This window comes from Crinia signifera, chromosome 3 (genome assembly GCF_055691185.1).
Source record: "Crinia signifera chromosome 3, ASM5569118v1, whole genome shotgun sequence".
NCBI classification, from domain to species: domain Eukaryota; kingdom Metazoa; phylum Chordata; class Amphibia; order Anura; family Myobatrachidae; genus Crinia; species Crinia signifera.
In genome coordinates, this window is record NC_139219.1 from 291,365,984 (window position 1) to 291,391,756 (window position 25,773).

Here is a 25,773-nt window from a genome sequence, read left to right on the forward strand (position 1 = left end):
TTGATGCAACAAACTTACCCGATTCAGCTCCCTTGATAGCCCTATGCCAGCCTCCTTATTGTCTTCTCTTCCCAGGCTGGACCCTTGCACGCTTCTGTGCCAACGTCTTCTCCTGTTCCCTCTGGATGGTCTTGGCTTGAAGGATGCAACCCCCCCAAACAAAATCTAAGTTATTTATGGGCACTATAGTATCTTGTTTAAAAATTTGTCCCTGTTACCATCTCTTTTTACCTTTCCCTAACTCCCCCTTTCCTACAAAAAGTGTACCCTCTTTGCTTGTGTGTTGATGCAACAAACTTACCCGATTCAGCTCCCTTGATAGCCCTATGCCAGCCTCCTCATTTTCTTCTCTTCCCAGGCTGGACCCAGGCTGGACCCTTGCACGCTTCTGTGCCGACGTCTTCTCCTGTTCCCTCTGGATTTGTCGTGATGGACGTGAAGCAAAAGGAAAAAAAAACAAAAGTAAGTTCATATCTACTCCTGCCAGGTTCTCTTCTACCTCTGACCCTCTATACTTGCCAAGCCCCCTTTCCTACAAAAAGTGTACCCTTTTTGCTTGTGTGTTGATGCAACAAACTTACCCGATTCAGCTCCCTTGATAGCCCGATGCCAGCCTCCTTATTGTCTTCTCTTCCCAGGCTGGACCCTTGCACGCTTCTGTGCCGACGTCTTCTCCTGTTCCCTCTGGTTTTGTCGTGATGGACGTGAAGCAAAAGGAAAAAAAAACAAAAGTAAGTTCATATCTACTCCTGCCAGGTTCTCTGACGAATCTCTAACCCTGCGAAGAAAGCATGAGGCAACTTACCCTCTGCCGCAGCACTGGAAAGCCTTATGACAGCCCGTCGTCTCTTTGCAGACTGGACCCCTTGGTGCTTGATGAATCTTCAGTGTGGCAGAGGTGCAGAGCCTTCTTGGACGTTATATCTGAAAGAAAGTGTGAGTTATTGACTAAAGTTTTCAACCCTCTGCTATCTGTCCCTTACCCTACATCACTCTAACCCTGCGAAGAAAGCATGAGGCAACTTACCCTCTGCCGCAGCACTGGAAAGCCTTATGACAGCCCGTCGTCTCTTTGCAGACTGGACCCCTTGGTGCTTGACGAATCTTCAGTGTGGCAGAGGTGCAGAGCCTTCTTGGACGTTATATCTGAAAGAAAGTGTGAGTTATTGACTAAAGTTTTCAACCCTCTGCTATCTGTCCCTTACCCTACATCACTCTAACCCTGCGAAGAAAGCATGAGGCAACTTACCCTCTGCCGCAGCACTGGAAAGCCTTATGACAGCCCGTCGTCTCTTTGCAGACTGGACCCCTTGGTGCTTGACGAATCTTCAGTGTGGCAGAGGTGCAGAGCCTTCTTGGACGTTATATCTGAAAGAAAGTGTGAGTTATTGACTAAAGTTTTCAACCCTCTGCTATCTGTCCCTTACCCTACATCACTCTAACCCTGCGAAGAAAGCATGAGGCAACTTACCCTCTGCCGCAGCACTGGAAAGCCTTATGACAGCCCGTCGTCTCTTTGCAGACTGGACCCCTTGGTGCTTGACGAATCTTCAGTGTGGCAGAGGTGCAGAGCCTTCTTGGACGTTATATCTGAAAGAAAGTGTGAGTTATTGACTAAAGTTTTCAACCCTCTGCTATCTGTCCCTTACCCTACATCACTCTAACCCTGCGAAGAAAGCATGAGGCAACTTACCCTCTGCCGCAGCACTGGAAAGCCTTATGACAGCCCGTCGTCTCTTTGCAGACTGGACCCCTTGGTGCTTGACGAATCTTCAGTGTGGCAGAGGTGCAGAGCCTTCTTGGACGTTATATCTGAAAGAAAGTGTGAGTTATTGACTAAAGTTTTCAACCCTCTGCTATCTGTCCCTTACCCTACATCACTCTAACCCTGCGAAGAAAGCATGAGGCAACTTACCCTCTGCCGCAGCACTGGAAAGCCTTATGACAGCCCGTCGTCTCTTTGCAGACTGGACCCCTTGGTGCTTGACGAATCTTCAGTGTGGCAGAGGTGCAGAGCCTTCTTGGACGTTATATCTGAAAGAAAGTGTGAGTTATTGACTAAAGTTTTCAACCCTCTGCTATCTGTCCCTTACCCTACATCACTCTAACCCTGCGAAGAAAGCATGAGGCAACTTACCCTCTGCCGCAGCACTGGAAAGCCTTATGACAGCCCGTCGTCTCTTTGCAGACTGGACCCCTTGGTGCTTGACGAATCTTCAGTGTGGCAGAGGTGCAGAGCCTTCTTGGACGTTATATCTGAAAGAAAGTGTGAGTTATTGACTAAAGTTTTCAACCCTCTGCTATCTGTCCCTTACCCTACATCACTCTAACCCTGCGAAGAAAGCATGAGGCAACTTACCCTCTGCCGCAGCACTGGAAAGCCTTATGACAGCCCGTCGTCTCTTTGCAGACTGGACCCCTTGGTGCTTGACGAATCTTCAGTGTGGCAGAGGTGCAGAGCCTTCTTGGACGTTATATCTGAAAGAAAGTGTGAGTTATTGACTAAAGTTTTCAACCCTCTGCTATCTGTCCCTTACCCTACATCACTCTAACCCTGCGAAGAAAGCATGAGGCAACTTACCCTCTGCCGCAGCACTGGAAAGCCTTATGACAGCCCGTCGTCTCTTTGCAGACTGGACCCCTTGGTGCTTGACGAATCTTCAGTGTGGCAGAGGTGCAGAGCCTTCTTGGACGTTATATCTGAAAGAAAGTGTGAGTTATTGACTAAAGTTTTCAACCCTCTGCTATCTGTCCCTTACCCTACATCACTCTAACCCTGCGAAGAAAGCATGAGGCAACTTACCCTCTGCCGCAGCACTGGAAAGCCTTATGACAGCCCGTCGTCTCTTTGCAGACTGGACCCCTTGGTGCTTGACGAATCTTCAGTGTGGCAGAGGTGCAGAGCCTTCTTGGACGTTATATCTGAAAGAAAGTGTGAGTTATTGACTAAAGTTTTCAACCCTCTGCTATCTGTCCCTTACCCTACATCACTCTAACCCTGCGAAGAAAGCATGAGGCAACTTACCCTCTGCCGCAGCACTGGAAAGCCTTATGACAGCCCGTCGTCTCTTTGCAGACTGGACCCCTTGGTGCTTGACGAATCTTCAGTGTGGCAGAGGTGCAGAGCCTTCTTGGACGTTATATCTGAAAGAAAGTGTGAGTTATTGACTAAAGTTTTCAACCCTCTGCTATCTGTCCCTTACCCTACATCACTCTAACCCTGCGAAGAAAGCATGAGGCAACTTACCCTCTGCCGCAGCACTGGAAAGCCTTATGACAGCCCGTCGTCTCTTTGCAGACTGGACCCCTTGGTGCTTGACGAATCTTCAGTGTGGCAGAGGTGCAGAGCCTTCTTGGACGTTATATCTGAAAGAAAGTGTGAGTTATTGACTAAAGTTTTCAACCCTCTGCTATCTGTCCCTTACCCTACATCACTCTAACCCTGCGAAGAAAGCATGAGGCAACTTACCCTCTGCCGCAGCACTGGAAAGCCTTATGACAGCCCGTCGTCTCTTTGCAGACTGGACCCCTTGGTGCTTGACGAATCTTCAGTGTGGCAGAGGTGCAGAGCCTTCTTGGACGTTATATCTGAAAGAAAGTGTGAGTTATTGACTAAAGTTTTCAACCCTCTGCTATCTGTCCCTTACCCTACATCACTCTAACCCTGCGAAGAAAGCATGAGGCAACTTACCCTCTGCCGCAGCACTGGAAAGCCTTATGACAGCCCGTCGTCTCTTTGCAGACTGGACCCCTTGGTGCTTGACGAATCTTCAGTGTGGCAGAGGTGCAGAGCCTTCTTGGACGTTATATCTGAAAGAAAGTGTGAGTTATTGACTAAAGTTTTCAACCCTCTGCTATCTGTCCCTTACCCTACATCACTCTAACCCTGCGAAGAAAGCATGAGGCAACTTACCCTCTGCCGCAGCACTGGAAAGCCTTATGACAGCCCGTCGTCTCTTTGCAGACTGGACCCCTTGGTGCTTGACGAATCTTCAGTGTGGCAGAGGTGCAGAGCCTTCTTGGACGTTATATCTGAAAGAAAGTGTGAGTTATTGACTAAAGTTTTCAACCCTCTGCTATCTGTCCCTTACCCTACATCACTCTAACCCTGCGAAGAAAGCATGAGGCAACTTACCCTCTGCCGCAGCACTGGAAAGCCTTATGACAGCCCGTCGTCTCTTTGCAGACTGGACCCCTTGGTGCTTGACGAATCTTCAGTGTGGCAGAGGTGCAGAGCCTTCTTGGACGTTATTTCTGAAAGAAAGTGTGAGTTATTGACTAAAGTTTTCAACCCTCTGCTATCTGTCCCTTACCCTACATCACTCTAACCCTGCGAAGAAAGCATGAGGCAACTTACCCTCTGCCGCAGCACTGGAAAGCCTTATGACAGCCCGTCGTCTCTTTGCAGACTGGACCCCTTGATGCTTGATAGTGTGGCAGCCTTCTGTTGTAGTGCCTTGATGGAAAACAAAGTTATTTTCAAATGGAAATAAAATCATCATGCATAAGCATTATTCAACAGATTTATTTAACATACAAAAGTAAATAAAATATAATTAAAGTTACCTTTAGGTTAGGCTTGGTCATCTTTTTCTTTTTCAGGGTCCACCTTTGGGGCTCTGCCCTCCTGGTCCACCTTTGGGGCTCTGCCCTCCTGGTCCACCTTTGGGGCTCTGCCCTCCTGGTCCACCTTTGGGGCTCTGCCCTCCTGGTCCACCTTTGGGGCTCTGCCCTCCTGGTCCACCTTTGGGGCTCTGCCCTCCTGGTCCACCTTTGGGGCTCTGCCCTCCTGGTCCACCTTTGGGGCTCTGCCCTCCTGGTCCACCTTTGGTTCTCTGGCCTGCTTCACCACCTTTGGTTCTCTGGCCTGCTTCACCACCTTTGGTTCTTTGGCCTGCTTCACCTCCTTTGGTTCTCTGGCCTGCTTCACCTCCTTTGGTTCTCTGGCCTGCTTCACCTCCTTTGGTTCTCTGGCCTGCTTCACCTCCTTTGGTTCTCTGGCCTGCTTCACCTCCTTTGGTTCTCTGGCCTGCTTCACCTCCTTTGGTTCTCTGACCACCTTGACCTTTGGAGCTTTGAGCGCCTGCTCCTTCAGCTGTTCTGTCTCTTTCTTGTCATACACCACTCTCCAATGAAGCTCCTCCTGTGCTGTGCCAGCCTTTGTCCTTTTTTGTCTTCCTGCCTTGCCCTCCTTTATGGCTCTAACCACCTTTTCCTTTGTTCCTCTGACAACCTTGTGCTCCTTACTTCCTGTGGCCATATGCTGCTTCTTTAAACTTGCCCGGTTTTGTTGTTCTGTCGTCAACATGTCTGTCAGGCGCATGCTTGCCGGTGTCTCCTGTTGTGCCGTGTCTTTCTGCTCCTTCTGCTGGCCTTTGTTCTGGTTTCCTTTAACCACTCCCCAAGAATGCTCCTCCTTGGCTCCGTCAGCCTTCTCATTTGCCATTCTTGCAGCAATGACCTCCTTTGTGGATCTGAGAACCTTGTCCTTTGGTCCTTTGAACACCTGCTGCTCCTCACTTCCTGTGGCAACATGCTGCTGCTGTTCTTTTTGCCGTGCTGTAATCAGCATCTCCATCAGGCACAAGCTCGCCTGCGTTTCCTGTTGGCCCATGTCCGCCTGCTTCTTCTGCTGGGTTATGTCTGCCTCTCTCTCGCTTTGTACTCTCTCCTCATTTTCCTTCGCTGCTCTGTTCCACATTTCTTGTGTTAATCGATCAAAGTTCTCCTTCTCTGCTCTGGTACGCTCAGTCTCCTCGGCTCTGACCCGCTCCGCCTCCTTGGCTCTGGCACGCTCAGCCTCTTCGGCTCTGGCACGCTCAGCCTCCTGTTGTTCTCTTTTGAGCCGCTCCTCCGCCGCTACATCTTCCCGTACCAGATCAAGTGCTCTATCCCAAACACGGCGGTCATGTGTTAGGGACTGCATCAACTGTCCTTGTGGTCTAGCCTGCTCCATTTGATCCCGTCTTTGATGGCTTTGGTATGCCCTTTCAGCTTCCTCTTGTCGAGCATACCAACCAGGATCAATCAATGATGTTGATGGTGAAGTTTGTCGGAGTCCACGAACTTGTGCGGCTGAAGATCTTTCTTCTGTCATCAGCTGAAGGCTTGTACAGATCATGCTGCTATTGGCATTGCACTGCTGCTGCCACATAAGCATGCACTGTAGAATCTGTTCCATGTGTTGACATTGCACTGAATGGTTGGCCTGGAAGTCAGTCAGTTGTGTACTCATTTGTTGCAGAGTCACCTGTCCTTCCCTCTCTTGGTTCTGTGTTGTGGTCATGTTATCAATCTTCTGCTGCATTGTCTGTACATGTCCAGCCAGAGATACATTTGATGCCACAAGTTCATCAAAGTATCGACCAATCGATATCATTGCCTCTGTTTGTTGACTGATGGTTGCATTCATCTGATTGATGCTCTGTTCCATCTTGTCAAAACGACTTGCATTCCTTTCAGCATCTTCAGCTCTTCTTTCCTCCAATTGCCTCAAAGCCTCCAGAATGGCAGTTTGATGTGAATCTATAATACAAAAATCAGTTTAGTTTTTTATGTAATATTCATTTTTCCATCAAACATATTCACAAATTTGAATTCTAACCTTGTTGTGCAGATTCCGGTATTTTATGTGAAACATGCTGTTCCTCAAGAGTTTGGCTCTGTGTTTCAGCTTCCTGTTGCATTGTAACGTCTTGCAACGATGTTTGAAGCAGAGGGACACTTTCCATTTCCTCCATTAGTGTTGCTATAATTGAAAAATACCAAAATAATTTGATAATGTTTGTAATATTTGTAATGAAAAGGTTAATTTATTTTTGACCATGGCTTACCAGGCAGCTCACCGGTTGGTGCTGTGGTTTCTTTCTGAAATGCTCCAAAAGAAACCCTTCTCTTGACCTTTTCAACAGCAGCTGTAATATTCAAACATAAACTAATGGTACGTTTGTCATTTTTAAAGTAAAACATTTATTAAAAATCACATTCCTCACCTGTTTGTTCTGTTTTTGACGTATTCTGCGATGTTATTTCCTTTGCTGTCTTTGAATGCATTGGTGATTCTTATAAAAATAAAAAAAAAATCATTTCAGACTTTGTTAATATTTAAGTAATAACCACAAATATTTTGGCTTTCAAATGGTACTTCCTAAATGTTAGAACTACATAAATGAACAATTGCATTCCTCACTTGTGTGCGAAGTTTTTGTCTTCTTCAGCGGCGTGATCTCCTTTTCCGTCTGGCGATCTTCAGGTGTTGAATCAGCTGGTGATCCTTTTTTGGAAAAAAGGTAAACATTACTTAAACAACTATTCTATAATAAGCACTAACATTTCATCTATAATAAGCACTAACATTTCAGTCCTTTCAAATATTACTTCCTAAATGAAAATGTTAGTACTACATAAATGAACAATTGCATTCCTCACTTGTGTGTGAAGTTTTCGACTTCTTCCGCGGCGTCATCTCCTTTTCCGTCTGGCGATCTTCAGGTGTTGAATCAGCTGGTGATCCTTTTTATAAAAAAAGGTCATTACTTAAACAACTATTCTATAATAAGCACTAACATTTCAGTTCTTTCAAATATTACTTCCTAAATGAAAATGTTAGTACTACATAAATGAACAATTGCATTCCTCACTTGTGTGCGAAGTTTTAGTCTTCTTCAGCGGCGTCATCCCTTTTTCCGTCTGGCGATCTTCAGGTGTTGAATCAGCTGGTGATCCTTTTTTGGAAAAAAAGGTAACCAATACTTAAACAACTATTCTATAATAAGCACTAATATTTCAGGTCTTTCAAATATTACTTCCTAAATGAAAATGTTAGTACTACATAAATGAACAATTGCATTCCTCACTTGTGTGTGAAGTTTTCGACTTCTTCCGCGGCGTCATCTCCTTTTCCGTCTGGCGATCTTCAGGTGTTGAATCAGCTGGTGATCCTTTTTATAAAAAAAGGTCATTACTTAAACAACTATTCTATAATAAGCACTAATATTTCAGGTCTTTCAAATATTACTTCCTAAATGAAAATGTTAGTACTACATAAATGAACAATTGCATTCCTCACTTGTGTGCGAAGTTTTAGTCTTCTTCAGCGGCGTCATCTTTTCCGCCTTTGGATCCTCAAATGTGGAATCTGTTGGTGATCATTATGTAAAAAAAAGATAACCATTATACAATTGTTATTATTGCTTATTAGGTGATTCATCGCGCCCTTCACACCGTCGTAAGGGGCTGCGCCCCCTTAACCTGTGTAGTTATTTATTGCAGGGGTTCTATGGGTGGGTGTAGCTGCTTTGGGGTTGGTGTGGGAATGGAAGTGGCAGGTTTGTGGATAATGTGGGTTGTGTAGTTGCAGGCTGTGGGTTGAGCCTTGACGGTTTTGTGGTTTGGTTAGGTCCATGGCCGCATGTGGGTGGTGTAGGGGCTGTTGATGCTTGCTGGGGGATTAAGCTGTGGGGACAGTGGCAGGAGATTAGTGGGAGAGGGTGCAGGTGTAGAGGGACTGAGGGCACTGTCCAGAGATTGGCTGTGATGGGGGGGGGATGAGGAGGGCTGTTTGTTTTGGTTGGTTATGCTGCCGGGGGACTGATGACTGGGGACAGTGGCAGGATAACTAGGGAGTGCGGTGCACCGGGTCTTGTGGTTGGGCGATAGGCTGTGGAAACATTTTAGGGAGGGCAGCTGGTGATGCTGATTGGAGACTGACGGATGGTGAGACTGTCTGGGGGTGGTGGGGTGAGGCTGGTGTGAGACTGATAGCTGGGGACGCTGTCTGGAGAGCATGGTGGGCTGGTGATTCTAGAGTGGGACAAGGTGTGTGGACACTGGTGGGAGATTGTACTTGGGGGGGAATGCAGGTGTCTGATGGGTGGGGACACTGTGCTTGAGATGTGGGGGGGGGGCGTATTGGGGGCGGTGCGGCTGGCGATGGTGCTGGGAGACTGAGGGCTGTGGGCACTGTTGGAAGATTGTGTGGTGCGGGGACACTGTCCATAGATGAGGTGGTTTGCTGTGCTGGTGGCATTGCTGCGGATGTACACGGGTGAGAGATTGTTGTGTGGTGTTCAGTCTGGTGCCACCTGCGGGAGATGCGCAGGGTTGGGGGGCAACTGGGGACGCACCACTTAGGGGGTATGCGCTGCTTTTTTTACTGACCTGACTTGTGGTTCCTCAGGTTTACAGCTGCAGGGAGGGGGGGGGGGGCGGGGGGAGTGGTGCAGGCAGAGGCCAATGTGTGTATTATATCTTTGGCTACTTGTGTATGTTTATGTGTGTATAAGGCTAGGTGGGGGGTGGCGGCGTTTCATGTGTGACCCGCCCAGCGTTATAGACACTCTAAAGGATGATTGACACATGTAGCCAAATATATAAGAGATAATATTTCAGCTCTTTCAAATGGTACATCCTAAATTAGCAATGGCATTCCTCACCTGTTTGTGATTTTTTTGCCTGCTTGTGTGGCGTGGTTTCCTTTGCCGTCTTCTTTTTTGCTGCATCCTTTGTAGCACCTTAAAAAAATTATGTTAGAGTTAATATATTTGTAATTGCATTACAAGGTAGTCTACACTAAATTTAATTAAATAAGTCTGTATAAAGATTAAGTTTTACTTTCATGCCCTTGAGAAATCATGTAAAGCATATTGAATGATTTTTAACAGCAAAATGCAAGTGCATGTCTATATAATTTATGTTGCAGGCCCTCTGACTCCTTAAGCTGCAAGCTTTAAGAGTCAAACATATAGACACCCTTACATATGCATAAAAACAAACACCCAAAGAAATTATACCTTGTGCACTGGTTCCAGGCCTTTCTTCTGGGACAACCTTCAAGAACTCTTCTAGCTTCTTCTCCCAATCCTTCTTCAGCTTGTGGCCACTCTGCATCTTCAGACTGGTTGCTCTTCTGCAGTCACGCCACCTCTTCTTGCAGCTTTCCTGTGTTCGGTGGAAAATCCCCTCTCCGCTGACTGCACGTGAAACTTCATCCCATGCCGTGCTTGGCAACCTGGCTTGTGAAGTCCTTTCCTGTGGATCAAACAGCTTAACAAAGTGATGTATTACCTGAGTGATGAGGGTCTCAGTTTCTTCATCTGTGAAATTGGGTCCTCTGCCGATTGCTTCTCCAGCGTCATCTTCTTTGGCACTCTGTGATGGTTGTCTCTGCTCTGATTCTTCCTGTGAAGAGAGAGAAAGTCTACCTCTTTCTTGTTGAGCCATTGGTAAATCCAATTCTTCTCTCTGTTGCGATGCCTGCTCTTCCTCTGAGGAGAGAGAAAGCCTGCTTCTTTCTTCCTGGGACATTTCTAAAAAAATAAACTTAAGGGACAAAAGCAATGTTTTAGATTATATATAGATATTTTATGTATAGATAAACATCCATGTATATATTTATACACACACATACATATTGTTTAGGAAAAATGGTACTTGTGTACTAACACGGCGCCCATAGCATTGCATACCATTTCACATGCGATGGTATGCGATGCGACGCTATTTCGTGCTATAGTATACGATGGCATACAATTTTAAAATTGTATGCCATTGTATATGGCATACAATGCCATGCGATTATAAATTATATAAGCACCCTCACGGGTGCTTAAAATGCTTAAATGCACCCCCATGCCACCACCCCAGTATAAACGGCGGTACACGTCCTACGACCTTTTCATACCCCCACTATCCACGTGGAGTTGAGAATAGAAAGTGTGGCGAGCACAGCGACACCCGCAAGGGAACGCGGATACCTTTACAGATATCCGTGTGTCCCCTCGCGGGGTCGCTGCGCTCGTAACCCTTCGGGTTCACGTTTATACTGGGTGTGGGGGGGGGGGGGGGAGGGTTGGCATGGAGGTGCATTTAAGCACCCATTAGGGTGCTTATACAATGTATAATCACATGCCATCCCATTGCATGGCAAATAACGCCCGATATCGCGTTGCGTGTATGGCATGCGATGCGATAAAGACATCGTGAGACCCATTATCAGGGCGCCGTGCTATTACACAAGTACCGGAAAAATAAATCAATTCTCTATTATAGAATTAACATAACTGGTCTTTGCCATGTCACCCATCTGAATGGATTTTCCAGTCATGCTCACTGACAACACCTGTGTCCAAAAAATCCATCAATCAAAAGCAAGGCCTAATCCAGACCAATCAGCATGAGCGACTGGTGAGTGGGGATGACTGAGGAATAAGACAGGCGTCGCCATGGATGCAAAGTCAGCCATAGTGACACCTGCATTATTTTCCAGTCATGCTCACTGACAACACCTGTGTCCAAAAAATCCATCAATCAAAAGCAAGGCCTAATCCAGACCAATCAGCATGAGCGACTGGTGAGTGGGGATGACTGAGGAATAAGACAGGCGTCGCCATGGATGCAAAGTCAGCCATAGTGACACCTGCATTATTTTCCAGTCATGCTCACTGACAACACCTGTGTCCAAAAAATCCATCAATCAAAAGCAAGGCCTAATCCAGACCAATCAGCATGAGCGACTGGTGAGTGGGGATGACTGAGGAATAAGACAGGCGTCGCCATGGATGCAAAGTCAGCCATAGTGACACCTGCATTATTTTCCAGTCATGCTCACTGACAACACCTGTGTAAAAAAAATCCATCAATCAAAAGCAAGGCCTAATCCACACCAATCAGCATGAGCGACTGGTGAGTGGGGATGACTGAGGAATAAGACAGGCGTCGCCATGGATGCAAAGTCAGCCATAGTGACACCTGCATTATTTTCCAGTCATGCTCACTGACAACACCTGTGTAAAAAAAATCCATCAATCAAAAGCAAGGCCTAATCCAGACCAATCAGCATGAGCGACTGGTGAGTGGGGATGACTGAGGAATAAGACAGGCGTCGCCATGGATGCAAAGTCAGCCATAGTGACACCTGCATTATTTTCCAGTCATGCTCACTGACAACACCTGTGTAAAAAAAATCCATCAATCAAAAGCAAGGCCTAATCCAGACCAATCAGCATGAGCGACTGGTGAGTGGGGATGACTGAGGAATAAGACAGGCGTCGCCATGGATGCAAAGTCAGCCATAGTGACACCTGCATTATTTTCCAGTCATGCTCACTGACAACACCTGTGTAAAAAAAATCCATCAATCAAAAGCAAGGCCTAATCCACACCAATCAGCATGAGCGACTGGTGAGTGGGGATGACTGAGGAATAAGACAGGCGTCGCCATGGATGCAAAGTCAGCCATAGTGACACCTGCATTATTTTCCAGTCATGCTCACTGACAACACCTGTGTCCAAAAAAATCCATCAATCAAAAGCAAGGCCTAATCCAGACCAATCAGCATGAGCGACTGGTGAGTGGGGATGACTGAGGAATAAGACAGGCGTCGCCATGGATGCAAAGTCAGCCATAGTGACACCTGCATTATTTTCCAGTCATGCTCACTGACAACACCTGTGTAAAAAAAATCCATCAATCAAAAGCAAGGCCTAATCCACACCAATCAGCATGAGCGACTGGTGAGTGGGGATGACTGAGGAATAAGACAGGCGTCGCCATGGATGCAAAGTCAGCCATAGTGACACCTGCATTATTTTCCAGTCATGCTCACTGACAACACCTGTGTCCAAAAAAATCCATCAATCAAAAGCAAGGCCTAATCCAGACCAATCAGCATGAGCGACTGGTGAGTGGGGATGACTGAGGAATAAGACAGGCGTCGCCATGGATGCAAAGTCAGCCATAGTGACACCTGCATTATTTTCCAGTCATGCTCACTGACAACACCTGTGTAAAAAAAATCCATCAATCAAAAGCAAGGCCTAATCCACACCAATCAGCATGAGCGACTGGTGAGTGGGGATGACTGAGGAATAAGACAGGCGTCGCCATGGATGCAAAGTCAGCCATAGTGACACCTGCATTATTTTCCAGTCATGCTCACTGACAACACCTGTGTCCAAAAAAATCCATCAATCAAAAGCAAGGCCTAATCCAGACCAATCAGCATGAGCGACTGGTGAGTGGGGATGACTGAGGAATAAGACAGGCGTCGCCATGGATGCAAAGTCAGCCATAGTGACACCTGCATTATTTTCCAGTCATGCTCACTGACAACACCTGTGTAAAAAAAATCCATCAATCAAAAGCAAGGCCTAATCCAGACCAATCAGCATGAGCGACTGGTGAGTGGGGATGACTGAGGAATAAGACAGGCGTCGCCATGGATGCAAAGTCAGCCATAGTGACACCTGCATTATTTTCCAGTCATGCTCACTGACAACACCTGTGTAAAAAAAATCCATCAATCAAAAGCAAGGCCTAATCCAGACCAATCAGCATGAGCGACTGGTGAGTGGGGATGACTGAGGAATAAGACAGGCGTCGCCATGGATGCAAAGTCAGCCATAGTGACACCTGCATTATTTTCCAGTCATGCTCACTGACAACACCTGTGTAAAAAAAATCCATCAATCAAAAGCAAGGCCTAATCCACACCAATCAGCATGAGCGACTGGTGAGTGGGGATGACTGAGGAATAAGACAGGCGTCGCCATGGATGCAAAGTCAGCCATAGTGACACCTGCATTATTTTCCAGTCATGCTCACTGACAACACCTGTGTAAAAAAAATCCATCAATCAAAAGCAAGGCCTAATCCAGACCAATCAGCATGAGCGACTGGTGAGTGGGGATGACTGGGGAATAAGACAGGCGTCGCCATGGATGCAAAGTCAGCCATAGTGACACCTGCATTATTTTCCAGTCATGCTCACTGACAACACCTGTGTAAAAAAAATCCATCAATCAAAAGCAAGGCCTAATCCACACCAATCAGCATGAGCGACTGGTGAGTGGGGATGACTGAGGAATAAGACAGGCGTCGCCATGGATGCAAAGTCAGCCATAGTGACACCTGCATTATTTTCCAGTCATGCTCACTGACAACACCTGTGTAAAAAAAATCCATCAATCAAAAGCAAGGCCTAATCCACACCAATCAGCATGAGCGACTGGTGAGTGGGGATGACTGAGGAATAAGACAGGCGTCGCCATGGATGCAAAGTCAGCCATAGTGACACCTGCATTATTTTCCAGTCATGCTCACTGACAACACCTGTGTAAAAAAAAACCAACAATCAAAAGCAAGGCCTAATCCAGACCAATCAGCATGAGCGACTGGTGAGTGGGGATGACTGAGGAATAAGACAGGCGTCGCCATGGATGCAAAGTCAGCCATAGTGACACCTGCATTATTTTCCAGTCATGCTCACTGACAACACCTGTGTCCAAAAAAATCCATCAATCAAAAGCAAGGCCTAATCCAGACCAATCAGCATGAGCGACTGGTGAGTGGGGATGACTGAGGAATAAGACAGGCGTCGCCATGGATGCAAAGTCAGCCATAGTGACACCTGCATTATTTTCCAGTCATGCTCACTGACAACACCTGTGTAAAAAAAATCCATCAATCAAAAGCAAGGCCTAATCCACACCAATCAGCATGAGCGACTGGTGAGTGGGGATGACTGAGGAATAAGACAGGCGTCGCCATGGATGCAAAGTCAGCCATAGTGACACCTGCATTATTTTCCAGTCATGCTCACTGACAACACCTGTGTAAAAAAAATCCATCAATCAAAAGCAAGGCCTAATCCAGACCAATCAGCATGAGCGACTGGTGAGTGGGGATGACTGAGGAATAAGACAGGCGTCGCCATGGATGCAAAGTCAGCCATAGTGACACCTGCATTATTTTCCAGTCATGCTCACTGACAACACCTGTGTAAAAAAAATCCATCAATCAAAAGCAAGGCCTAATCCAGACCAATCAGCATGAGCGACTGGTGAGTGGGGATGACTGAGGAATAAGACAGGCGTCGCCATGGATGCAAAGTCAGCCATAGTGACACCTGCATTATTTTCCAGTCATGCTCACTGACAACACCTGTTTTAAAGCAGGACACATTAAACAGTACATATAAAAAGTTAGGACTAAATTGAAAGACATAAAGCAAGACATTTACCTAACGGTACTATATAGTCTGTATATAAAAATTCATACTAAGTGTGTAGAGGATGCTGGGGTTAGTGTGTGAGAGTGTAATGAGGGCAGACCCGGAGATTAAGCCTGTGGTGTAGGGGAGCAGTTTGATTAAGTATGGGGGGTGCGGGTGTAAGGCGGGTCCGGGAGAATACCCTGTGGTGTTATGAGGGGGGCCGGTGGTAGGGAGGTGGGACCGGGAGAATACCCTCTGGTGGTGTGGGGGGCAGGGGGAACAGAGGTTGGTGTAATGGAGATAATTGTAAAAGGTGAAGCGGAGTGGGGGGGGGGGACTAGATACAGCACAGTGTCTATGGGTGGAGAGGAGGAGGGAGTTCTGCGCTTACAGTGAAGAAGAGAAATTCCACAGGTTCCGGTCCAATGGGTCTCCTGCTCTGCCGGTGGGTCTCCTCCTCTGCGCCTTACGGTCACTCCTTCCAGGCGTCGTCAGAACACTACTCGGCTCAGCAAAGCTCTCCTGCCGGTGATTGTAATCCAAAAGCCAATAACGAGAAGCCAGCCAAACTTACGCAGCAAGGCAGCAATCTCTAGCAAATGGCGCCTAAGCAAGGGAGGGGACAGTTTTTATTGTGTAAAAGAGCGGCAAAACATAGCTCCTCCTTCAAAATAACATTGCTATGGTTTCATTGGACAGCTTAGTGGCAACACAATACATAGAGGGCATCCTGATTTGTTCATTTAAATGATGCCTTTGGAGCGCATATCTGAATGGTGGAATATTGGCGCGAAGAAACTGTGATGTTTGTTAGTTTGTTTATGAAGTGCTGCCAGAACCATTACGTTTTAAAGTTAAAAAGGTTACACACACCTGCCAACTGCCAAATAAATCACATATGACACAGTACATGATGGGAGGCGGAGCGTCAGCGCTAGCATAGCGCAGCACACTGCCAGGCCATTATGGGACCTGTAGTACCACAATTAAAAACAGTGTCCATAAAACCTCTAACAGTGTTTTGTTGGGGTTATAAACATTAACTGCGGGTTGACTAGTTGGAGGTTTAGGGGAGTGTGGATTTAGTCGGGTATAGGGGTGCTTTGGGGTGCCGTATTTTAGGGGTACAGCTAGTGAGATGGAGGGATCCCAGGGGTGCAGACTGTGATGGGTGAGTGTGTAGCGGGTGTGTTTGCAGCGCTGCACAGTGACAGGTCATTCTGGCACTTGTAGTGCCACAGTCATGATAGGCCCCGGCAATGCGCTAGCGTAGAGCTGGGCGTCTACATGTACAAGAGATGCAGTGTGACTTTGGGGAGTGTGGATTAAGTCGGGTATAGGGGTGCTTTGGGGTGCCGTATTTTAGGGGTACAGCTAGTGAGATGGAGGGATCCCAGGGGTGCAGACTGTGATGGGTGAGTGTGTAGCGGGTGTGTTTGCAGCGCTGCACAGTGACAGGTCATTCTGGCACTTGTAGTGCCACAGTCATGATAGGCCCCGGCAATGCGCTAGCGTAGAGCTGGGCGTCTACATGTACAAGAGATGCAGTGTGACTTTGGGGAGTGTGGATTAAGTCGGGTATAGGGGTGCTTTGGGGTGCCGTATTTTAGGGGTACAGCTAGTGAGATGGAGGGATCCCAGGGGTGCAGACTGTGATGGGTGAGTGTGTAGCGGGTGTGTTTGCAGCGCTGCACAGTGACAGGTCATTCTGGCACTTGTAGTGCCACAGTCCTGTTAGGCGCCGGCAATGCGCTAGAGTGGAGGTAGGCGACTGATTGTAGGCGGGAGGCAGTGTGACTGAATGGGGAGGTTTGGGGAGTCTGCATTTAGCCGGCAATGGGGGTGCCGTATTTTAGGGGTGCAACGAGGGAGATGGAGGGATAACAGGGGTGGAGGCCTTCCTGGGTGAGGGTTTAATGGGCGTGTGCGGCGCTGAAGAGTGGCAGGTCATTCTGACACTTGTGGTGCCACAGTGATGATAGGCGCCGGCAATGCGCTAGAGTGGAGGTAGGCGACTGAATGTAGGCGGGAGGCTGTGTGACTGTATGGGGAGGCTTGGAAAGTCTGCATTTAGGCGGCAATGGGGGTGCCGTATTTTATGGGTGCAGCGAGGGAGATGGAGGGATCCCGGGGGTGGAGCCCTTCATGGATGGGGGTGTGCGGCGCTGAGCAGTGCCAGGTCGTTGTGGCACTTGTGGTGCCAGCAGGGCCGGTGTGAGTCATGTTAGGCACCAAAGTAGGGAAGTATGCCTCTAGGGAAAGTGTGGGGGAGGTCTCACATGTTGCACAGCAGCCATCTGCATTAAGTACAAGAGGGATGCTCACGGACATGCTAGTATTTTGGAAAGTCCGACTTTAGCGCCCCACGAGATCGCGGCACCCTAGGCAGCTGCCTACTGGGCGCGGCAGTCATGATAGGCGCCGGCAATGCGCTAGAGTGGAGGTAGGCGACTGATTGTAGGCGGGAGGCAGTGTGACTGAATGGGGAGGCTTGGGGAGTCTGCATTTAGCCGGCAATGGGGGTGCCGTATTTTAGGGGTGCAACGAGGGAGATGGAGGGATAACAGGGGTGGAGGCCTTCCTGGGTGAGGGTTTAATGGGCGTGTGCGGCGCTGAAGAGTGGCAGGTCATTCTGACACTTGTGGTGCCACAGTGATGATAGGCGCCGGCAATGCGCTAGAGTGGAGGTAGGCGACTGAATGTAGGCGGGAGGCTGTGTGACTGTATGGGGAGGCTTGGAAAGTCTGCATTTAGGCGGCAATGGGGGTGCCGTATTTTATGGGTGCAGCGAGGGAGATGGAGGGATCCCGGGGGTGGAGCCCTTCATGGATGGGGGTGTGCGGCGCTGAGCAGTGCCAGGTCGTTGTGGCACTTGTGGTGCCAGCAGGGCCGGTGTGAGTCATGTTAGGCACCAAAGTAGGGAAGTATGCCTCTAGGGAAAGTGTGGGGGAGGTCTCACATGTTGCACAGCAGCCATCTGCATTAAGTACAAGAGGGATGCTCACGGACATGCTAGTATTTTGGAAAGTCCGACTTTAGCGCCCCACGAGATCGCGGCACCCTAGGCAGCTGCCTACTGGGCGCGGCAGTCATGATAGGCGCCGGCAATGCGCTAGAGTGGAGGTAGGCGACTGATTGTAGGCGGGAGGCAGTGTGACTGAATGGGGAGGCTTGGGGAGTCTGCATTTAGCCGGCAATGGGGGTGCCGTATTTTAGGGGTGCAACGAGGGAGATGGAGGGATAACAGGGGTGGAGGCCTTCCTGGGTGAGGGTTTAATGGGCGTGTGCGGCGCTGAAGAGTGGCAGGTCATTCTGACACTTGTGGTGCCACAGTGATGATAGGCGCCGGCAATGCGCTAGAGTGGAGGTAGGCGACTGAATGTAGGCGGGAGGCTGTGTGACTGTATGGGGAGGCTTGGAAAGTCTGCATTTAGGCGGCAATGGGGGTGCCGTATTTTATGGGTGCAGCGAGGGAGATGGAGGGATCCCGGGGGTGGAGCCCTTCATGGATGGGGGTGTGCGGCGCTGAGCAGTGCCAGGTCGTTGTGGCACTTGTGGTGCCAGCAGGGCCGGTGTGAGTCATGTTAGGCACCAAAGTAGGGAAGTATGCCTCTAGGGAAAGTGTGGGGGAGGTCTCACATGTTGCACAGCAGCCATCTGCATTAAGTACAAGAGGGATGCTCACGGACATGCTAGTATTTTGGAAAGTCCGACTTTAGCGCCCCACGAGATCGCGGCACCCTAGGCAGCTGCCTACTGGGCGCGGCAGTCATGATAGGCGCCGGCAATGGGCTAGAGTGGAGGTAGGCGACTGATTGTAGGCGGGAGGCAGTGTGACTGAATGGGGAGGCTTGGGAAGTCTGCATTTAGCCGGCAATGGGGGTGCCGTATTTTAGGGGTGCAGCTAGGGAGATGGAGGGATCCCAGGGGTGGAGCCCTTACTGGGTGAGGGTTTAATGGGCGTGTGCGGCGCAGAAGAGTGGCAGGTCATTCTGGCACTTGTGGTGCCACAGTGATGATATGCCCCGGCAATACGCTAGAGTGGAGCTAGGCGACTGAATGTAGGCGGGAGGCTGCGTGACTGTATGGGGAGGCTTGGGGAGTCTGCATTTAGCCGGGAACGGGGGTTGCCGTATTTTATGGGTGCAGCAAGGGAGAAGGAGGGATCCCGGGGGTGGAGACCTTCATGGGTGATGGTTTATTGGGGGTGTTGGGCGCTGAACAGTGGCAAGTCATTCTGGCACTTCTGGTGCCACGGTCAGAATACTGCTGCTCAACGTGGTGTACATGTTGACTGACTGATGGGTGACTAGGGGGATATTGCGGCGTTTAGATTTTGACAAATATAGGGGGACTTAGGGGTGGTGCAGCGTAGAAAGATATCAAACTATTAACGGTGGACCTTGAGTAAGGCAAGCGAAATGCGCTCTGATTATAAACAGTCGACCTTGCGTTTGCCGACCAAATAGCAGTCGACCAATTAATTTTCGACCTAGTACTTGTCGATGTAAAAGCGGTCGACCAAATTAGGTTCGATCTTTTACTTATCGACCTTGTCACGGTCGACCTATATACAGTTCGACCTAATAGCTGTCGTCCAATTAAGTTTCGACCTTGTACTTGTAGATGTAAAAGCGGACGACCATTAAAGGTTCGATCTTGTATTTTTCGACCTTGAACTGGTCGTCCTATTTTTAGTTCGACCTAACAACGGTCGACCTAATTAATATCGACATAGTACTGGTCGAACTAATAGAGTTCGACCTATGGTTAGTTCGCCCTCAAACAGTTCGACCTATATACTGGCAGACCTAATAGCGGTCTACCTTTATTCATTTCGACCTTGCATATTTCGACCTAACTATGTTCGACCTACTGCTACTGTCTGTCCATAAATTTTCGATAACACCGTACTGTCGGACTCACGGTTTCGACCTAAATACCGTCGATGTTATTCGCGTCGACCGTATGATCCCATTCCACAGGCTATGTATGTATGTCTATATGTGTGTGTGTGTAACAGGCTATGTGTGTGGGTGTGTGTAACAGGCTTTGTATATATATGTGTGTGTGTAACAGGCTATGTGTGTGTGTGTGTGTGTGTGTGTGTGTGTGTGTGTGTGTGTGTGTGTGTGTGTGTGTGTGTAACAGGCTATGTATGTATGTATGTATGTCTATATGTGTGTGTGTGTGTAACAGGCTATGTGTGTGTGTGTGTGTGTGTGTGTGTGTGTAACAGGCTTTGTATATATGTGTGTGTGTGTGTAACAGGCTATGTGTGTGTGTGTGTGTGTGTGTGTGTGTAACAGGCTTTGTATGTATATATGTGTGTAACAGGCTATGTATGTATATGTGTGTGTAACAGGCTATGTGTGTGTGTGTGTGTGTGTGTGTGTGTGTAACAGGCTATGTATGTATATGTGTGTGTGACAGGCTATGTACTGTATGTGTGAAGGAACAGGCTATGTGTGTGTGTTACAGGCTATGGCCCTCATTCAGGTTCGCTCCCCCGCACGTTCACACAGGGGAGCGATGTTGTGCATGTGCAGCCACTTTGTGTGAGCGGGTGTGGCAAACCGATTATTTGCCGCCCCGATCGCATGCAGCAGTGTGGACGGAAGCGTGGGGTGGTGGATATGGGTTGCGCCGATGGGAACTCCCATGACGTGGGTGCCGGGGGAGGGCAGCTGATGTCACCTCTTCTCGTACAGGAGCGCCACAGATCTAAGACAGCAGAGACTGACTTAGATCTGCGAGCATTTGAGAAATGATTTGATGGTCGGCGACCGCGCTGCCCTGCACACAAGCTGCAAATCGATGATTACTGTATGTAAAACATCCGTTCGCATGCGTGAAATCTGAGGTATTTAGATAACCCGCAAAGCTGCAAATTTTGCAGCTTTGTGGTCAATCAGAATGACCTCCAATGTGTGTGAAGGGAACAGGCTACATGGGGCCCATTTATGACGGATCATATATGGAATGCGATCTGGGTGGGACCATACTGCCCAGGATCTCATGAGATTAAAGAGGTTTAATGGACACAATCCCCCCTCTCCCTCCAGGTGCACATACCGCTGGCCATCACAATGCAGCTGCTCTTGGCGCCGGATCTGTAGCTTTGGGGGACACAGCAGATACCGGCAGCTCAGCTCGGCGATACTGCAAGTAGTGGCATCTGCTGCTTCTTGCCAGCAGGTTGAAAGAACTGTTGCCGCTTTCCCTGCTGCATGTGTGAGCTTGGGATCCTTATACTCCAGAGGCGGCACTTCAAATGGGGATGATCGTGCCAGCCACAGATCTTGGAGAGAGGAGCCGTGGGCTGGCCACCCCTGCTGTATGGCATAGGGGTCTGGGCAGCGCAGGGGGGCAGAGGGTCCCTGTGACGGATGGGCAGACAGCAGTGTGGTGCTTGCGGAGGATGGGAGCTATTACCTAGTTCCCATCCTCCGCAGGGACCCTGCCGCTATCTGCCCATCTGTGGCCACGACCCCTTACTCCCATGGGAGCAACCCATATCCACCACCCCACGCTTCTGTCCACACTGCTGCATACGAACGGGGCGGCAAGTAATCGATTTGAATTTTGGCTCATTCTGTGTAGCATAATGTGTAAGGGGCAAGTATAACGGGTCTACTATTGTGTTGCATAAAGGGTATATGGTGTGGTACACACCCCTATATCCTTTAATGGCCACACCTCTTTTCTGTTGCTCGCCACTCCAGGGGGGCCCCGTGACGCTGTTGTACCGGGGCCCAGGATTTCTCTTGGCAGCCCTGTGCGTGAGAGGGGGGGGGGGGACATTTCTGCAAGCGGCGAGCATGATTTAAAAGACATGCAGCACTTTGTCAACCAGAATCACCCCCATAGAGTAGTGAGGCCAGCGCTGCACACACCGGGGGGTAAATGTATGAAGCTTGGAGAAGCGTTATCTATCCCCATAAAGAATGTCCTATTTAGAGCATTATTAACTTGATACATGGCATGTGATTTTGTTTTTTGTTTTTTTTTTCTTTCTAGTTGTATTTATGATAATTGATATGGATATGCTATAACAATGTTCAATATATGTTCTACGTAAAAAATGTAATAAAAAATTGATTGCAAAAAAAAAGAATGTTATGTGCAAGGTGATAAAGCAAATCAGCTACAATATGTAAGTTGACAGTTAGGAGCTGATCACCTTGCACATAACGGTCTTTATAGGGATATTTACCACTTCTCCAAGCTTCATAGTGGCACCTTTATATTGCATAAATGTGACTCCAGTGCCATCACCACCAATTATGTATAACTCAGACATATCACCATTAGCTGGGGATCCGGATGATAGGCTGACAGTGCCTAGGTTGAGTGTCAATAGGTAGACACCAAAGGGTCAGGATGCAAAAGGTGAACCTTGATAAAAGATTGACATGCACAAGTTCAACATTGTCTGAAGGTTGATATAAACTAGGTCGACATTTCAAAAGGTCGACACAAACAAATTTTAACATGAGTTTTTAATTCTTTTCAGGGACTTTTTCAGAATTTAACATCCACATGGACTGGAAACGGTAGAGCGGCAAAATGTGCTAAACAAAGTAAGGCACCTGGGCCGAAGCATGTGTTGACCTTTTACATGTCAACCTTTTGCTTGTGTCAGCCTATTGTCAATGTTGACCTTATGCATGTTGACCTTTTGTAATTTGGACCTAGTGCATGTCCACATATTAACTGTCTACCTAGGTACAGTGTATCCTATGATCCACACCCTACCCCAGCTTACATGCATCACATTTGCTCTATTAGACAGACTGATACAATGTCACATAGATATTACTAGTGTGCCTTGGTGGTCCGCTACAATAGCAAGATTAGTCTTTTCAATGCTATTGGGCGGTGGTACTCAGGGGTATGCAGTATGGGCGCTGGTACTCAGGGGTGTGCAGTATGGGTGCTGGTACTCAGGGGTGTGCAGTATGGGCGCTGGTACTCAGGGGTATGCAGTATTGGCGCTGGTACTCAGGGGTATGCAGTATGGGCGCTGGTACTCAGGGGTGTGCAGTATGGGTGCTGGTACTCAGGGGTGTGCAGTATTGGCGCTGGTACTCAGGGGTATGCAGTATGGGCGCTGGTACTCAGGGGTGTGCAGTATGGGTGCTGGTACTCAGGGGTGTGCAGTATGGGCGCTGGTACTCAGGGGTATGCAGTATGGGTGCTGGTACTCAGGGGTGTGCAGTATGGGCGCTGGTACTCAGGGGTATGCAGTATGGGTGCTGGTACTCAGGGGTATGCAGTATGGGTGCTGGTACTCAGGGGTGTGCAGTATGGGCGCTGGTACTCAGGGGTATGCAGTATGGGTGCTGGTACTCAGGGGTATGCAGTATGGGTGCTGGTAGAATAGAATAGAATAGAATAGAATCTTTATTTGTCATAAAATGCCCATTAGCAATGAACATCGAACGAAAATAAATTGTGGACAATACAAATATACAATCAGAGACATTAAAAAGAAAGGTAACACATGACTACAGGATTCATACATAGTTCACGATTAACCCTAAGCATTTAAAATATTTAAAATATTTAAAGTGCGAACTGCCACTGGAAAAAAGCTCTCCCTATATCGTTTGGTTTTGCATAAAACCGAGCGATAACGCCTATTTGAAGGAAGTGAAGAAAAAAAATCACTATTCGGATGGGTGGAGTCTCTCAGAATACTGCTAGTCTTTGAGAGAAGCCGCTTCTTGAAGATGTCCTGTAAACTCGGTAGAGCAACTCCAATTGCTCTACCTGCAGTTGACACGACCCTCTGGAGGGACTTACGGTCAGCTGCTGAACATGGGCAAAACCATGCCACAATACCATAAGTAAGGACACTCTCGATTACACATGAATAGAAATTCACCCTCTCACTCATACCAGTCAAGCGCAGTTTCCTTAGAAAAAACATACGCTGATGGGCCTTTTTGATAACAATATTGATATGAGTGCTCCATGAGAGATCTTTAGATATATTAACACCCAAAAATTTAAAAGTATCAACGGTCTCCACCTGTTGACCATTTAAAACCAGTGGGCAGTATGTGGTCTTATGCGACTTTCTAAAATCCACAATCAATTCTTTAGTCTTGCTCACATTCAGGATCAAGCAATTCTCTCTGCTCCACGACTCTAATCTAGATGCTTCCAGCCTGTACTCTGACTCCTCATCATCAGTGATGAGACCCAGTACGGCAATATCGTCCGCAAATTTAATGAGTTGGACAGAATCGGAGCTAGAAAAACAATCGTAGGTAAATAATGAATACAACAGGGGGCTCAAAACGCATCCCTGAGGGACACCTGTGTTAAGTATAAGTTCACTGGATACCTGATTTCCCATTCTAACGACCTGAGGCCTGTTAGACAAAAAATCCTGAATCCATCTACACATGGGCCCACTTAAACCAATACACGAGAGTTTACTTACTAATGCCGATGGAATTACGGTATTAAAGGCCGAACTATAGTCAACAAACAAGATCCGGGCAGAGGATCCCCTTGAGTCCAGATGAGCAGAAATCTTATGAACTAACATAAGCACTGCATCATCCGTGGATCTATTAGCCTTATAGGCAAACTGAAAGGAGTCAAAACCAGGAGGAATGCATTCCTTAACATGAGCAACTCAGGGGTGTGCAGTATGGGCGCTGGTACTCAGGGGTATGCAGTATGTTTGCTGGTACTCAGGTATGCAGTATGGGCGCTGGTACTCAGGGGTGTGCAGTATGGGTGCTGGTACTCAGGGTTGTGCAGTATGGGCGCTGGTACTCAGGGGTGTGCAGTACGGGTGCTGGTACTCAGGGTTGTGCAGTATGGGCGCTGGTACTCAGGGGTGTGCAGTATTGGCGCTGGTACTCAGGTGTGTGCAGTACGGGTGCTGGTACTCAGGGGTGTGCAGTATGGGAGCTGGTACTAAGTGGTGTGTAGTATGGGTGCTGGTACTCAGGGGTGTGCAGTATGGGCGCTGGTACTCAGGGGTGTGCACTATGGGCGCTGCTACTCAGGGGTGTGCAGTATGGGCGCTGGTACTCAGGGGTGTGCAGTATGGGTGGTGCTACTCAGGGGTGTGCAGAATGGGCAGTGCTACTCAGGGGTGTGCAGTATGGGCGCTGGTACTTAGGGGTGTGCAGTATGGGTGGTGGTACTCAGGGGTGTGCAGTATGGGTGCTGCTACTCAGGGGTATGCACTTTTGGTGCTGGTACTCAGCTGTGTGCAGTATGGGCGCTGGTACTCAGGTGTGTGCAGTATGGGCGCTGGTACTCAGGTAAGCAGTATGGGTGCTGCTACTCATGGGTGTGCAGTATGGGTGCTGGTACTCGGGGGTGTGCAGTATGGGTGCTGGTACTTGGGGGTGTGCAGTATGGGCGCTGCTACTCAGGGGTATGCAGTATGGGTGCTGGTACTCAGGGGTGTGCAGTATGGGTGCTGGTACTCGGGGCGTGCAGTATCTGTGCTGGTACTCAGGGGTGTGCATTATGGGTGCTGGTACCCAGGGGTGTGCAGTATGGGCGTTGGTACTCAGGGGTGTGCAGTATGGGCGCTGGTACTCAGGGGTGTGCACTATGGGTGCTGGTACTCGGGGGCGTGCAGTATGGGCGCTGGTACTCAGGTGTGTGCAGTATGGGCGCTGGTATTCAGGGGTGTGCAGTATCTGCGCTGGTACTCAGGGGTGTGCAGTATGGGTGCTGGTACTCAGGGGTGTGCAGTATGGGCGCTGGTACTCAGGGGTGTGCAGTATTGGCGCTGGTACTC

The 25,773-nt window shown here is 48.4% G+C and overlaps 2 protein-coding genes across 2 annotated transcripts; both read right to left on the reverse strand.

Annotated features, from left to right (window-relative positions):
* Nucleotides 1–4,357: 4,357 nt before the first annotated feature.
* Nucleotides 4,358–7,278, reverse strand: LOC146064666 (uncharacterized). Its single transcript, XM_083178438.1, has 6 exons — nt 7,190–7,278; nt 6,993–7,061; nt 6,834–6,914; nt 6,605–6,748; nt 4,567–6,525; nt 4,358–4,456 (listed from the first exon to the last, which is right to left on the reverse strand). The coding sequence occupies exons 2-5, from the start codon at nt 7,051–7,053 to the stop codon at nt 4,574–4,576; spliced, it is 2,238 nt and encodes a 745-aa protein (XP_083034564.1). The 5' UTR covers nt 7,054–7,061; nt 7,190–7,278; the 3' UTR covers nt 4,358–4,456; nt 4,567–4,573.
* A 534-nt stretch (nt 7,279–7,812) lies between these two features.
* On the reverse strand, nt 7,813–16,994 carry LOC146064667 (uncharacterized). The gene is made up of 5 exons (XM_083178439.1): nt 15,385–16,994; nt 9,792–10,320; nt 9,435–9,512; nt 8,069–8,137; nt 7,813–7,940 (listed from the first exon to the last, which is right to left on the reverse strand). Exons 2-5 carry the CDS (start codon nt 10,303–10,305, stop codon nt 7,828–7,830), a joined length of 774 nt encoding a protein of 257 aa, XP_083034565.1. The 5' UTR covers nt 10,306–10,320; nt 15,385–16,994; the 3' UTR covers nt 7,813–7,827.
* Nucleotides 16,995–25,773: the final 8,779 nt, after the last annotated feature.